We start from the raw sequence: 16,127 nt of genomic DNA, 5'->3' as shown, positions 1-16,127 counted from the left end.
TATCCAAACATAGTCGACGCCGTGAACTAAATTTACCTATAGCGTCTAAGCCAGAGTTACCTCTTGTTCTCTCAACGTTCGTAGCCTGTTTCACCAGTCAAACTATCGAATAACCCTTCCAGAAAAATGTCAAACAGTAGACAACATTCTCACATCAGCATTCAGCATCCAGGAGGGAAATCATATTTTCCTCCCTTCGAATATTTTGCTGCCAAATCCTCCTCCTAATCAGGAGGACCCAGGCTACAAGTATATTTCTCCCGGGAGTTTCACAGGTTAGGGAGGGAAAATTTCATGATGGGAAGGGAATTTTCAGGATGGGGCAGAAAAAATGTCAAACAGTAGACAACATTCTCACATCAGCATTCAGCATCCAGGAGGGAAATCATATTTTCCTCCCTTCGAATATTTCGCTGCTCCTAATCAGGAGGACCCAGGCTACAAGTATATTTCTCCCGGGAGTTTCACAGGATAGGGAGGGAAAATTTCATGATGGGAAGGGAATTTTCAGGATGGGAAGGGAAATTTTCAGGGTGGGAAGGGAAATTCCCGGGTAGGAAGGGAATTCCCAGGATGGGGAGTTCATACATCACTCCCTCCCTGGGTATCATAATGGGAGTATGTCAATCCCCCCTGGATGAGGAGGGAAATTTTCAGGACGAGGAGGGACAAATTCATACATCACTCCCTCCCTATCAGAATGGGGGGTACGTCACTCCCCCCTGTATATCAGCTTCGTGTAATGTACGAAATTTTCATTTGTGTGTAATTTGCTTCTCGTCTTATCAATTGGAACACTCGGAGCTTTTCCCTGGCGTTTTCAATTTCACGTACAGGGTGGCTCACGGTGAAAGTCGAGGAGAGTCAGTCTCCTTGGGTGAAGTGACAGTCGAGTCGGGTCTGTCGTCTCCTGATGTTTACAGCCTCATGTTGTCTTTATTACTCTTAACCGATACGGCCCTTTGTGAGCATTGTCAGTTGTCAGCATTGTCAACAGGATATATATTCAAATAAAACAATTTTTTAACCAATCCTCGTCTTATCAATTGGAACACTCGGAGCTTTTCCCTGGCGTTTTCAATTTCACGTACAGGGTGGCTCACGGTGAAAGTCGAGGAGAGTCAGTCTCCTTGGGTGAAGTGACAGTCGAGTCGGGTCTGCCGTCTTCTGATGTTTACAGCCTCATGTTGTCTTTATTATTCTTAACCGATACGGCCCTTTGTGAGCATTGTCAGTTGTCAGCATTGTTAACAGGATATATGTTCAAATAAAACAACTTTTTAACCAATCAACAATCAACTGATCCAAAATGGACTTCAATATGACGTGTGTGTTTTTATTATGTTATGAGCTAGCTTGTTGTTTATCATCATCAAGTGTTTTTAGAAGATGGTTTATACTCGTTGATTTCAGAGTTAAAGCTGTGTTTCTCCACTGGCGGCATAGACTCTAAAGGTGTAGGTGCCGTAAAACGGTGTACGGACAAAATGGTCGATGGTCATACTAGAGCTGGAAAAGCAGGAAAACCAGAAACAATTCGTTGTAAGAACAGACTGCTTCTCGCATTCCCATTTTTCATCAAGTGTTTTTAGAAGATGGTTTATACTCGTTGATTTCAGAATTAAAGCTGTGTTTCTCCACTGGCGGCATAGACTCTAAAGGTGTAGGTGCCGTAAAACGGTGTACGGACAAAATGGTCAATGGTCATACTAGAGCTGGAAAAGCAGGAAAACCAGAAACAATTCGTTGTAAGAACAGACTGCTTTCATCAAGTGTTTTTAGAAGATGGTTTATACTCGTTGATTTCAGAATTAAAGCTGTGTTTCTCCACTGGCGGCATAGACTCTAAAGGTATAGGTGCCGTAAAACGGCAGTGTACGGACAAAATGGTCAATGGTCCTACTAGAGCTGGAAAAGCAGGAAAACCAGAAACAATTTGTTGTAAGAACATACTGCTTCTCGCATTCCCATTTTCTAGGATTTGTAACTTTTAAAACCTGTGTTACCTCAATGTCTGATATATAGGGATGCCTGATATTTTTCTACAGACTTATTTCTATAGGTAGGAATGTAATGGTGCGAGCGGCGTCCTAAAGCATTGCAAAAAATATCATTTTGACTGACAAGTGAGAGGAGTCGTTCACATGGAATCTCATTCCTCAATGCATTCAAAGGGGAAAAAACTCGTCCAAAAATTCACATCCACTAAAAATCACACAAACACTACCCATTCGAACTGAAAAACTGAAATTCCCAATTAATTTATGTGTGAAATTCGCCTTTACACAAGACATTAGAAGAATTCTAAAGAAAACTATTTCTAATGGGGTAACCTTCGGTGGTTGAATTTGCCAGGATTCGTTGAAACTATTTAACCCACATAACCTGCAGTTGAGTAAAATCAATTAGGTATCCCTACCTTTCCTTGTATGTATTTCTTTAGGCCATTTGTACAGAAGTAGATAGGATTCACACTTTACCAAACAGGTGTCAAACTGATTAGGTAGGTATTTACTGAATTTATTTTTAGAAAGCAAAAGAGTTCAAGCAACACAACACAATTCTTTAGGCAGTCCCAAATCATACGTATATTAATGTAGGTAAAAGAAAAAAAAACTATGTAGGTAAACTTCTTTATTTACCAACGTGAATTTTCCGTTTTTATTTATTTTATAACAGAACAAACGTGTAAAATTTAACTATCTAAAACTGACCATCCAAAATTGGATCATAAATCTAAATCTATTCTAACAATACCCAAACTTCAAATCTAAATCTTTCCTAACAACATTTTAAATTTAATCTAAATCTAACAATATCTAAACTCCAAGAATGTCCAAACTAGTGTCCACCCTCTTCATAGTTGCACAAAGCGTCATCCGTGAATTTCGAACGATAGCGTTGCTACTGACACTTAGCTATTTCGTGGTCAGAAGAATCAAACAGTCTAGACTGGTCAAATTGATCAACCGAATTCCTGGACCAACTAGTCTTCCTGTGTTGGGAAACTCGATAGAATGTAATGTGGACAATCAGGGTGAGTGACTTTTTGTTCTTTTTCGAGGGAGAGCCCCTTTCTACTTGAATGATTAGGAGTTGAATGAACATTGACACTTTGGCGTTTGGCTTGCACCTTCCTCGTCTCTTTATCTATTCTTCCTCGTCCTCTTCATCTTTTGCTTCTATGCTCCTCGTATCTCTCTTCCTTCTTCTGCTTCTTCCTTTTTTGCTTCTGCTTTTTCTTCTTCCTCTTCTTCTCCTTTCCCCTTCCTTCGTCTTCCTTCTTTCCTGTCTTTTTCGTGTTAACCATCTCATACTAGGTACTCTTTCATCTTCTATTTCCCTCTTTATTTCCTCTTCTCTCTTCTGCCTCTTTCGCTTTTCATTATTTCTTCTTCGTACCTAAATCTTCTTCTCTTCATCCTCTTTTTCGTCGTCTCCTCCTCCTCCTCCTTATTCTTCTTCTAGCCTCTTTTTCGGTCTTCTTTACCTGGTTGTTCACGTTTTTCAGCTCTTCCTGGTCCTCCTTTTTCTTCAATTTTTTTCTTCTTCTCATCTTCCCTTCTTATTCTCATCTCTCCTTCTCCTCTCCTACATCTCAACCCGATAGTAAAAATCATCTTTAACCTAATATGTAGTAGATAAATAATTGATTCACCTTCTGCCACTTTCAACTCTACGCTACAGGAACAGATTGTCTTTTAAAAAAATGTCACAACATCAGCGCAAAAAAAAAGAGGTGTCGAACAACCTTTCGCGTAGGGCGATATATCGATGACAAATTGGTTATTTAAATAGAAGTCAACAGAACAGATGGTCGCGAACAAAAGATTTAGGGTGGACGAGAAAAAAGAGAAGGGGGGCGCTGTTTTTTACGACAAATCTGCCCCCAGAGGACCTGTAACACCGCAGATGATGAGACTTGGGGGCCAAGTTTAAACTTTATTCCTCGTTTGTTTTGCAAAGATAAAAATAAATTATCATTTAAAAAGCCAAAAAACCAGGATATAATAGATACATAGTAAAAATAATAATAATAAAATATTAAACATAATAAAAAATGATGGTAATGATAAGGATGAAAACATATATACAAAATTACTGGTGGAATATAATTCTGATGATGAATATAACTGGAATAACAGCAAAATATCACTAATTTTAAACTTACAAGGTAATAAGTATGACCTACTATTTAGAATAGGTATAGGTACATACTTATCTACAGCTGTAGGTAATAGTAAATTTTACACAAGACATTAGAAGAATTCTAAAGAAAACTATTTCTAATGGGGTAACCTTCGGTGGTTGAATTTGCCAGGATTCGTTGAAACTATTTAACCCACATAACCTGCAGTTGAGTAAAATCAATTAGGTATCCCTACCTTTCCTTGTATGTATTTCTTTAGGCCATTTGTACAGAAGTAGATAGGATTCACACTTTACCAAACAGGTGTCAAACTGATTAGGTAGGTATTTACTGAATTTATTTTTAGAAAGCAAAAGAGTTCAAGCAACACAACACAATTCTTTAGGCAGTCCCAAATCATACGTATATTAATGTAGGTAAAAGAAAAAAAAACTATGTAGGTAAACTTCTTTATTTACCAACGTGAATTTTCCGTTTTTATTTATTTTATAACAGAACAAACGTGTAAAATTTAACTATCTAAAACTGACCATCCAAAATTGGATCATAAATCTAAATCTATTCTAACAATACCCAAACTTCAAATCTAAATCTTTCCTAACAACATTTTAAATTTAATCTAAATCTAACAATATCTAAACTCCAAGAATGTCCAAACTAGTGTCCACCCTCTTCATAGTTGCACAAAGCGTCATCCGTGAATTTCGAACGATAGCGTTGCTACTGACACTTAGCTATTTCGTGGTCAGAAGAATCAAACAGTCTAGACTGGTCAAATTGATCAACCGAATTCCTGGACCAACTAGTCTTCCTGTGTTGGGAAACTCGATAGAATGTAATGTGGACAATCAGGGTGAGTGACTTTTTGTTCTTTTTCGAGGGATTTAATAATAATAATAATAATAATAATAGTGCTTATTTATACTGCTCGCATAGGACTGAAAAGTCCCTTTACTCCAGCAGTAGGCTACTACTATTATTGTGGTCAAATTCTCAAATTATATTGAGGATAAAATTCCATACCTCAGCTGGGATTGAACCCACGCCCTCCTGTTTACCAGGAAAAGAAGAGAATTAAGTAAATTTTGGGAGAGAGAAATTTTGGGAGAGCAGAAAGTAGATTGGTAGAGAGGAAACTGAAAGAACTTTTCGTATTTCACTTGAATGAACAGAAATACCTAGGTATCGAAGAAAAACACGAAAGTAGGTAACAGAAATTTTCGAAAACATTAAGTTAAACATATTCTTCTACCTCAGCTGAGCTCTCTGCTTGTAATTTGGGAAACATGAAGTTGGTAGTGCGTCTACCTTGTAAGCGCTAGGCCGCAGGTTCGATTCCTGCCCGGGGCGGATTTTATTCTGATGGGATAATATTCGTTCTCGGAACGGCTGGCTTTCTCCTATCCTGTCTTCCTCCTCTCTTCGATTTCGGGACGATAAGACCATAGTAGTTTCAGTTCCCTCTGTCAAACCTCTTAAAAAAAAAAGTCACTGTACGAATATAACTGCTAAGATTTTTAGTGGCATGGCTTTTAATTTCCATTTTAGAACAAACTACCTGCCTCCTGGAATTTACCTCCTGGACTAGGTAGAGTAGGGGCGGGAAAAGAGGACAGCACGCGATCGTCCAGGTGGTCGTCCATCCGGAGTGCGGCAGTACTCCGTCCCGCCAAGTCAAGAAAGTTTTGACAGTCTTAACGATATTCCTTAATGATCCATTAAGGAATATCGAGAGGAACTCTCCCCTGGTAGTAACCTACCCTTTCCTGTGTGGAGAACCCTCAACCGCCTGCGAGTCGGAGTGTCCAAGTGTAAAACCAACTTGGAAAAATGGGGTCTTTTACCTGCTGACTCTGATAATTTGTGTGAATGTGGCACACTTCAAGATCCTGCTCATTTACTTGTATGTCCTCTGTGCTCTGTTGGAGAAACCCTGCACGGAGCTAGATCTTTTGCAGGCAAATGACACGGCCATCCAGACCGCTCTTTTCTGGATGGACAAGATTTGACGATCGAGCTGGACACGGAAAGTAAGTAAGTAATGATCCATTGAGAACTGGTGCATTCAACGTACTGCCTCGTGACTGATAATGAAAAAAATAAATAAACAAAAGTAATTATCTACTTATGCGATAGCTAAAATAATCTTAAAAAAAAAAAAATTATTGTTTCCCAGAGGTCTTCAACCGGATCATAAGTTCCAAACGGTTATTCGGACATAAGAAGGGTCTGAACAGGATCTGGCTTGGCGGTACACCCTATGTTTTTATACACACGGCTGAAAATGCAGAGGTAAATAGAAAGTAAAATAAACAATACGATTTTGACGTCATTAAGTACTAGGCTACTACTATTATTGTGGTCAAATTCTCAAATTATATTGAGGATAAAATTCCATACCTCGGCTGGGATTGAACCCACGCTCCCCTGTTTACCAGGCGAGCGCCTTGACCACTACACCACCGAGGCAGGGATTTAAAGTCACTGTACGAATATAACTGCTAAGCTTTTTAGTGTGGCATGGCTTTTAATCTCCATTTTAGAACAAACTACCTGCCTCCTGGAATTTACCTCCTGGACTAGGTAGAGTAGGGGCGGGAAAAGAGAGCAGCACGCGATTGTCTAGGTGGTCTTCCATCCGGATTAAGGAGCGCGGCAGCACTCCGTCCCGCCAAGTCAAGAAAGTTTTGACAGTCTTAACGATATTCCTTAATGATCCATTAAGGAATATCGAGAGGAACTCTCCCCTGGTAGTAACCTACCCTTTCCTGTGTGGAGAACCCTCAACCGCCTGCGAGTCGGAGTGTCCAAGTGTAAAACCAACTTGGAAAAATGGGGTCTTTTACCTGCTGACTCTGATAATTTGTGTGAATGTGGCACACTTCAAGATCCTGCTCATTTACTTGTATGTCCTCTGTGCTCTGTTGGAGAAACCCTGCACGGAGCTAGATCTTTTGCAGGCAAATGACACGGCCATCCAGACCGCTCTTTTCTGGATGGACAAGATTTGACGATCGAGCTGGACACGGAAAGTAAGTAAGTAATGATCCATTGAGAACTGGTGCATTCAACGTACTGCCTCGTGACTGATAATGAAAAAAATAAATAAACAAAAGTAATTATCTACTTATGCGATAGCTAAAATAATCTTAAAAAAAAAAAAATTATTGTTTCCCAGAGGTCTTCAACCGGATCATAAGTTCTAAACGACTATTTGGACATAAGAAGGGTCTGAACAGGATCTGGCTTGGCGGTACACCCTATGTTTTTATACACACGGCTGAAAATGCAGAGGTAAATAGAAAGTAAAATAAACAATACGATTTTGACGTCATTAAGTACTTACACTTTGCCATTTGTAAGAAGACCACCGTTTTCCTTCCTTTTTTGTTGGTTTTATGTCCCTATTTTAGAAGGCTTTGATTTTTTGACAACATACCTTGATCCATAAAACATTACCTATTATGTAGGTAGGTATGTATTAGGTTATTGAACCTCTCATTTTTTACCTCTTACCATTTGTTGCATAATTTTTAAAAGACTGGTCCTTCAATGCATTAATTAATCGTCCTCACCATTTATTAATTTCCAGCCAATCCTGAACAACAGTCGCACGATTCACAAAAGCTCCGACTACCGCTACATCGAACCTTGGCTAGGCAATGGTCTCCTCACCAGCGCGGGTCACATTTGGCATCAGAGGCGAAAAATCTTGACGCCTGCGTTCCATTTCCGGATTCTCGAAGACTTCGTTGAGGTGTTCCAAGAACAGAGTGAGGTCTTGGTGAGGAGGTTGGGGGAGGTGGGAGTGGGAGAGAGTGTCAATGTGTTCCCTTATGTGACACTGTGTACGCTGGATATTGTGTGTGGTGAGTAGCTGGTCTAGAGGAATCTATGAAATTTTCAAAGGTCACCTCTTGAAGTTGTAAAAAAAAGATGGAATTTCGTTAGAGGTTATTGTATCAGAAGTGAGAAAACTCGACAAAATTTCACAAAATCACATCATCTCTGCTCCCAATGCAACATGATTATTTCCTAATGCACATTGAAGGCCAGCTAAAAGCAAAACCAGGATACCAAAAAGTCAAAAGCCATGAAAGGGAATTCAGCCTTCAGCCGTTTCATAAAATTAGGTACCTAGGTACTATGCTTGATCCTGATGCTTGAAATTACTTAAATCTGTTGTTTCAGAAACTGCAATGGGAAGAAAAATCAATGCTCAGGGCGACAGTAACTCAGAATATGTCAAAGCTGTCTATGAGTAAGTTCTTTTTTGCAATAATTGTATGTTGTAAAGTTCCTTTCTTCACCATTAAGTAAACAATGACCATAAACTTAAACAAAACATATTGGAACATGCAGAGGTAACGGTAGATGATTATTTGGAACTTGGAACATACTCGTTGGAACATAGACGTTCAATCTTATCAAAAAATTGGACACATCAGAAGGTTCATTTTGCTTTTTTCAGGATCGGCTCAATCATTCAAAAAAGGCAAGCGAAAATTTATTTGCAGCCCGATATTCTGTTCAGACTATCGTCCCTATACAAGAAACATCAGCGTTGTTTGAATACTCTTCACTCCTTCTCATACAAGGTGAGTTACCTTTATCCGGAATTAAAAGTCGTAATTACCCTCCGTTTAACGACAAAAGTAACCCTTCGTTAGTTTCTTCACATCAAATTCTTCAGCTTGAGTTTGGACACCAAAAACCAGTAGTATATGGTCACCCACCGATATATCAATCACGCCTAAAGGTGTTAAATTTCAGTTATACATCGGAAACTGTTGCCTTGAATGCTGCTGTCGCCGCTGACTATTAAGTAAACAATGACCATAAACTTAAACAAAACATATTGGAACATGCAGAGGTAACGGTAGATGATTATTTGGAACTTGGAACATACCTACTCGTTGGAACATGGGCGTTCAATCTTATCAAAAAATTGGACAGATCAGAAGGTTCATTTTGCTTTTTTCAGGATCGGCTCAATCATTCAAAAAAGGCAGGCGAAAATTTATTTGCAGCCCGATATTCTGTTCAGACTATCGTCCCTATACAAGAAACATCAGCGTTGTTTGAATACTCTTCACTCCTTCTCATACAAGGTGAGCTACCTTTATCCGGAATTAAAAGTCGTAATTATTACCCTCCGTTTAACGACAAAAGTAACCCTTCGTTAGTTTCTTCACATCAAATTCTTCAGCTTGAGTTTGGACACCAAAAACCAGTAGTGTAAGGTCACCGACCGATATATCAACCACACCTAAAGGTGTTAAATTTCATCTTTCATTTTAACTCCCTTCGTACCTTTCTTACTGAAATCTTACAGGTTATCAACGAAAGGAAAGCAGAGCTGAAAGCAAGAAAAAATACTGAAGACGAAACAATAGAAGACCCTACCGAACACGTTAAGAAAAGGCCAGCATTTCTGGACCTCCTGATAGAGGCTTCAGAGCGACATAACCTAACGGACGAGAACATCAGGGAAGAGGTTGACACGTTCATGTTTGAAGGACATGACACAACATCGGCAGCCATCTGTTGGACACTGCTACTGTTGGGATCCAACCAGGAGATTCAGGTGAGTTGGTAATTCGAAGGCTTCAAATTAAATTGATCCCAAGGGCAAGGAAAACCCAGACCCTTGACAAATTTAGTGTGCCTGAAGGCATGTGTCCCGGCAGTGGCATTGCCACATTGTGGCAGGAAGCAATATGTTGTCGAGGCAGTGTGGACGGTTCAGTCGAACGATGTCGATAGATGGCCGCTTAACTCCACACACAAAAGAGCCCACTCTGAGGCTCTGAGGTGTAGGGGCAAATGTCCCAAAGGATAGGTTAAGGTTCTTCGAATCTACTCACACGATCTTCTCCCCTTCCAGAACAAAGTCTACGAAGAAATCGTGGCCACCTCTCCCAAAGCCTCCTCCCTCAAGCCTTTCACTACCAGGTCCCTCAACTCCATGAAATACCTAGAGGCCTGCATCAAGGAGGCACTCCGCCTTTATCCCAGCGTCCCTTTCATTGCCCGGAAACTGGGTGTAGGGGCAAATGTCCCAAAGGATAGGTTAAGGTTCTTCGAATCTACTCACACGATCTTCTCCCCTTCCAGAACAAAGTCTACGAGGAAATCGTGGCCACCTCTTCCAAAGCCTCCTCCCTCAAGCCTTTCACCACCATCAGGTCCCTCAACTCCATGAAATACCTGGAGGCCTGCATCAAGGAGGCACTCCGCCTTTATCCCAGCGTCCCTTTCATTGCTAGGAAACTGAGCGAAGATGTCCCTCTCCCTGACTATGTCCTTCCGAGGGACACCGAAGTTATCATAGTGGTTTACAATCTTCATCGGGACCCCGAGGTTTTCCCCCGTCCGGAGTTGTACGATCCGGATCGGTTCTTGTCGGAGAATGCGAAACTGAGCGAAGATGTCCCTCTCCCTGACTACGTCCTTCCGAGGGACACCGAAGTTATCATAGTGGTTTACAATCTTCATCGGGACGCGAAGGTTTTCCCCCGCCCGGAGTTGTACGATCCAGGTCGGTTCTTGTCGGAGAATGCGGCCGGTCGAAATCCGTACGGTTACATTCCGTTCAGTGCGGGACCGCGGAATTGTATAGGTGAGTCTGAAATTCTTGAAAGAGAACAGAGAAAAGTAGCTATAGTGCCAATGACACGTTTAATGTATCAGTATTCAGTTGCCAATGGATCACTGAAGAGCTGAAGACGCAACGTAAGCGTGGTTGGTATCCGCTGAACATCTGGGCAATCGCGTGCTGCCGGCTTTTCCCGACCTCACTCAGGCTCGGCAGGTTATTTGAGGAGCTTGGTAGCTTGTAGATTTTGTAGCCGAATGGAAGGTAAAACCCCAGCTACTAAAAACCTTAGCAGTTATAGGTACAATGACGTTAAAGACTCAATAATGAGAATTAGTTGAAGGTTTAGAAATTGAAAGAGTTTTCCAGACAGTATTTCAATATGTGTCAAATTAAGTCAATGTATACTTCTGTAAGAGTACATATACTACTTGATACTTCCTCTTTTCAGGCCAAAAGTTCGCCATGTTGGAAGAAAAGGTGATCCTGGCCAACATTCTGAGGAGGTTCCGTGTTGAGGCTGTGGACAGACGAGAAGATTTGACCTTACTGGGCGAGTTAATACTTCGGCCGCAAGATGGCATCCGAGTCAGGCTCTTTCCGAGGTGAAAGGATAATCGGCCTTGGTAGAGAGGGGGGTGATCTGGGTATTTCAAAAATACGCCTGGTATTTAGTAAAACTGAACGCAATGTGTTGGACATTTATGAAAATGAACTGCTTGTTGTATCTTAAATAAATGAAAGGGGCAATATTCAGATGTGTTTTTTCCGCGCTGAATCATTTTTGAATTTGAAATAAGACCGCGACTTTGTTTCTTACCTTGATCTCCCGTTTATCAGAAAACACTCTTAAGTTAAGCACAGTTTAGCGTGGTGATTCTTGACTTGATGACTGACTGGGAACATATTACCTATGGGGTGCACTCAGCCTCATAGTGACAAATCACCTTATTGTGAAGCTGATGGAAATTCTGGTGGAAAAAATATGATGATATACAGATACATGAATAGAGTAAATAGGTAATTTAGGAAAAAATATATCGGTATCTACCTATTAAGATAAGGATTTGAAACTTTACCTTCTCGTTAAGAACTTGCAAAATTGAAAGTCGCTAGTGGTAGATACCTCTACCTATATAGGTACCTACTTATCAGAAGCACTAAGACAGATAGGTAAAGTTTAATAGGTACTTAAGGATAATAAAAACCAAGTTTTGATTAGGATCAATTAAAATAAAAATAAGGTAAGTTTTGGAACACTTGGATGGACAGGTGGGAGACTTTAGAAGTGTGGCAAAGTACGTACCTATGAATAAAACTAAATTCATGAGGTCAAATAATTATTATTTCCATGTATAGGTACACCTAGCTATTTTAGACAATAGGTAGGAAGTTCTCAACATGTTTGTGAACTTGTTGGGAGTCGGAGCAGGGAAGCAAGAGATTACTCAGTACTCAGTGGATAGGTACCTTATTTATTTTACTTTATCTTTCTTTATAAATACCTAGGTAATTCTTTATGCTTTATTTGTTTGTGTTGTTTTTTGTTTTTTTTTTTTCTGTACTAAATAAAATTTTGAATTCTTCCCAGGTGATGTTCGGAGTAGACACTTCCGTAAGCCATTGTGCTGCTGGTCCTTTTAATGCTTGGCCCAGTGTTAGAATAAGATCACTCCCAAACCTAGGGTTTTCAGAAAAACAAACGTCTGCTGTTTGAAGCCAGGCTTTTGCATCAACATTGTCCAGAGAAGGATTGAATTCGGGCAAAGTTAGGACTCTATTATTTTTGACCAATTCTCTCAATAATTCCCGTACCTCAGGATAGGGTTGGGACATCGAGACGAAAACATCGATGTTCGATACATCGATGTTTTTAAACTTCGATATATCGAGTATCCGATGTATCGTAATCAAAAACATCGATGTTGACATCGATGTTTTTGTTCCGATGTATCGATGTTTTCAAAACATCGATGTCGATGTCCCAACCCTAGTCGGAGCAGGGAAGCAAAAGAGATTACTCAGTGGATATAGGTACCTTATTTATTTTACTTTATCTTTCTTTATAAATACCTAAGTAATTTTATGTATAAATATGCTAGGTATAAATATAATCCTTATCCTATTAAATTATGCTTATTTGGGTGTTTTTCTATTGTTACTTTTACAATATCTCTAACCGTTTAGTCAGTATAGCTGAAACCGCCAAAAGTGGTCGAAAACCGCCAATTTGACCCGATTACATTACTTTCCTTCCTATATAGGATAAGGAAAGTAATTAAAGAGGTAACGAAAAAAACCCTTCTTATAGGTCTTCATAAAAACACCCTCTTTTGGCTCAAAATTTGCCACATGCGCCGTGACTATTCGGATGTCCCGATATCATCATGTGGTAATGAATGGCATCAAGTCATAAAAATACTAACAAGGGAGCGCGAAGTGCGACCCCATGCACAACCCCGCGAAGCCCCGGGAGCGCGCAGCGCGACCGTATACGCAACTCCGCGTAGCAAACACGCGAAGCCCCCGGGGGGTGGTAATATTATGACAACCTTTTATCTGTTTCTACTGTGTTTACCATTGCAGATATTTAGGTATTTAACTGTCTTAAAAAAAAATTAAATTCATGCGTCCTTCAGCGCGACGTGGCCCCGGTTTCCCCAATTTGGGCACCACTGAGTAAAAAGCTCATAAAATAATGAGAGTGTTATGGTACCTAATACATATTTTTATTGTATCCTATAAGTAGGTACCTATCATAAGTACTAACTTTTCCACTTTTTACCCAGTCCTACAGTCCTTGGTTCATTAACCCAAGATGTCCGAATAATTTCTCTCTTAATCACCTTGAAAATGGTCGACTATTAAACTTCTTATAAGAGTAGTAATTAATTCTTTTTATTCACCTGTACTTACACCTGATTGTAAGAATTTGGTTAACACCTTCAATCCTCTCTTGCTTTTATGTTTTTAAGGTATTTTTTTACGTATTTTGGGCTTTACTTTGTTTGAAGGACATGACACAACATCGGCAGCCATCTGTTGGACACTGCTACTGTTGGGATCCAACCAGGAGATTCAGGTGAGTTGGTAAATCGAAGGCTTCAAATTAAATTGATCCCAAGGGCAAGGAAAACCCAGACCCTTGACAAATTTAGTGTGCTTGAAGGCATGTGTCCCGGCAGTGGCATTGCCACATTGTGGCAGGAAGCAATATGTTGTCGAGGCAGTGTGGACGGTTCAGTCGAACGATGTCGATAGATGGCCGCTTAACTCCACACACAAAAGAGCCCACTCTGAGGCTCTGAGGTGTAGGGGCAAATGTCCCAAAGGATAGGTTAAGGTTCTTCGAATCTACTCACACGATCTTCTCCCCTTCCAGAACAAAGTCTACGAAGAAATCGTGGCCACCTCTCCCAAAGCCTCCTCCCTCAAGCCTTTCACTACCAGGTCCCTCAACTCCATGAAATACCTAGAGGCCTGCATCAAGGAGGCACTCCGCCTTTATCCCAGCGTCCCTTTCATTGCCCGGAAACTGAGCGAAGATGTCCCTCTCCCTGACTACGTCCTTCCGAGGGACACCGAAGTTATCATAGTGGTTTACAATCTTCATCGGGACGCGAAGGTTTTCCCCCGCCCGGAGTTGTACGATCCAGGTCGGTTCTTGTCGGAGAATGCGGCCGGTCGAAATCCGTACGGTTACATTCCGTTCAGTGCGGGACCGCGGAATTGTATAGGTGAGTCTGAAATTCTTGAAAGAGAACAGAGAAAAGTAGCTATAGTGCCAATGACACGTTTAATGTATCAGTATTCAGTTGCCAATGGATCACTGAAGAGCTGAAGACGCAACGTAAGCGTGGTTGGTATCCGCTGAACATCTGGGCAATCGCGTGCTGCCGGCTTTTCCCGACCTCACTCAGGCTCGGCAGGTTATTTGAGGAGCTTGGTAGCTTGTAGATTTTGTAGCCGAATGGAAGGTAAAACCCCAGCTACTAAAAACCTTAGCAGTTATAGGTACAATGACGTTAAAGACTCAATAATGAGAATTAGTTGAAGGTTTAGAAATTGAAAGAGTTTTCCAGACAGTATTTCAATATGTGTCAAATTAAGACAATGAAATGTATACTTCTGTAGGAGTACATATACCTACTACTTGATACTTCCTCTTTTCAGGCCAAAAGTTCGCCATGTTGGAAGAAAAGGTGATCCTGGCCAACATTCTGAGGAGGTTCCGTGTTGAGGCTGTGGACAGACGAGAAGATTTGACCTTACTGGGCGAGTTAATACTTCGGCCGCAAGATGGCATCCGAGTCAGGCTCTTTCCGAGGTGAAAGGATAATCGGCCTTGGTAGAGAGGGGGGTGATCTGGGTATTTCAAAAATACGCCTGGTATTTAGTAAAACTGAACGCAATGTGTTGGACATTTATGAAAATGAACTGCTTGTTGTATCTTAAATAAATGAAAGGGGCAATATTCAGATGTGTTTTTTCCGCGCTGAATCATTTTTGAATTTGAAATAAGACCGCGACTTTGTTTCTTACCTTGATCTCCCGTTTATCAGAAAACACTCTTAAGTTAAGCACAGTTTAGCGTGGTGATTCTTGACTTGATGACTGACTGGGAACATATTACCTATGGGGTGCACTCAGCCTCATAGTGATTTTTTTTTTTTTTTAAGGGGTTTGACAGAGGGAACTGTAACTGCTATGGTCTTATCGTCCCGAAATCGAAGAGAGAAGGAAGACAGGATAGGAGAAAGCCAGCCGTTCCGAGAACGAACATTATCCCATCAGGATAAAATCCGCTCCGGGCGGGAATCGAACCCGCGGCCTAGCGCTTACAAGGCAGACGTACTACCAACTAACCTAACTGGGCTGGCTTATATCTCGTCTTTGAATAAATATAAAAGTCATAAATTTGATCTTTTTTGAGGTTGATAGAGAAGGTCTTATTGTCCCGAAATCGAAGAGAGTATAGAGGACAGGATAGGAGAAAGCCAACCGTTCCGAGAACGAGCCTTGTCTGTTTAGGATAAAATTCGCACCGGGCGGGAATGGAACCCGCAAACTTGAGCTTAGAAGGCATCAGTTTGGTTAAGAAACAATTGGTCCGTTTCTTAACCATAGAATTAAGATGGGTAGGTAATAAAAGCATCGTGGAAGCTAATATGTACAATGTACATATAAAACAATTACCTACCTACCTACCTATTTTTACCTATCAGTTCATTTTTATCTGCTGATTCGGAAAGGCAGTTTCAATTTTTACTTTTTTGCATAAAATTATCATTTTCCATTTTCAACCGACTTGCCATATGTTAGGTACTGAGAAGATGTTAGATCGTTTATAGCTGGGCTAGGGAGTTATGTAGTTTTCGT

At 40.6% G+C, this 16,127-nt stretch overlaps 1 protein-coding gene across 1 annotated transcript; it reads left to right on the top strand.

Annotated features, from left to right (window-relative positions):
* The first annotated feature begins 4,606 nt into the window (after nt 1-4,606).
* LOC103515229 (cytochrome P450 4c3-like) lies at nt 4,607-15,303 on the top strand. The gene is made up of 8 exons (XM_026827978.1): nt 4,607-5,003; nt 6,327-6,442; nt 7,743-8,019; nt 8,342-8,411; nt 8,622-8,748; nt 9,486-9,737; nt 14,131-14,485; nt 14,922-15,303. The coding sequence occupies exons 1-8, from the start codon at nt 4,799-4,801 to the stop codon at nt 15,077-15,079; spliced, it is 1,560 nt and encodes a 519-aa protein (XP_026683779.1). The 5' UTR covers nt 4,607-4,798; the 3' UTR covers nt 15,080-15,303.
* Nucleotides 15,304-16,127: the final 824 nt, after the last annotated feature.

The sequence above is a fragment of the Diaphorina citri genome, unplaced genomic scaffold (genome assembly GCF_000475195.1).
Source record: "Diaphorina citri unplaced genomic scaffold, Diaci psyllid genome assembly version 1.1 scaffold1299, whole genome shotgun sequence".
NCBI lineage: Eukaryota > Metazoa > Arthropoda > Insecta > Hemiptera > Psyllidae > Diaphorina > Diaphorina citri.
The sequence above is the reverse complement of the archived record's forward strand: the minus strand, read 5'-3'. Positions and strand labels throughout refer to the sequence as shown.

Excerpts from the sequence above, each read along its gene's own strand:
- LOC103515229 (XM_026827978.1), top strand. The coding sequence starts at position 4,799 with ATGTCCAAACTAGTGTCCACCCTCTTCATAGTTGCACAAAGCGTCATC. Across the intron at positions 5,004-6,326 it reads ATGTAATGTGGACAATCAGG|AGGTCTTCAACCGGATCATA; the intron begins GTGAGTGACTTT and ends ATTGTTTCCCAG. Across the intron at positions 8,412-8,621 it reads TATGTCAAAGCTGTCTATGA|GATCGGCTCAATCATTCAAA; the intron begins GTAAGTTCTTTT and ends TGCTTTTTTCAG.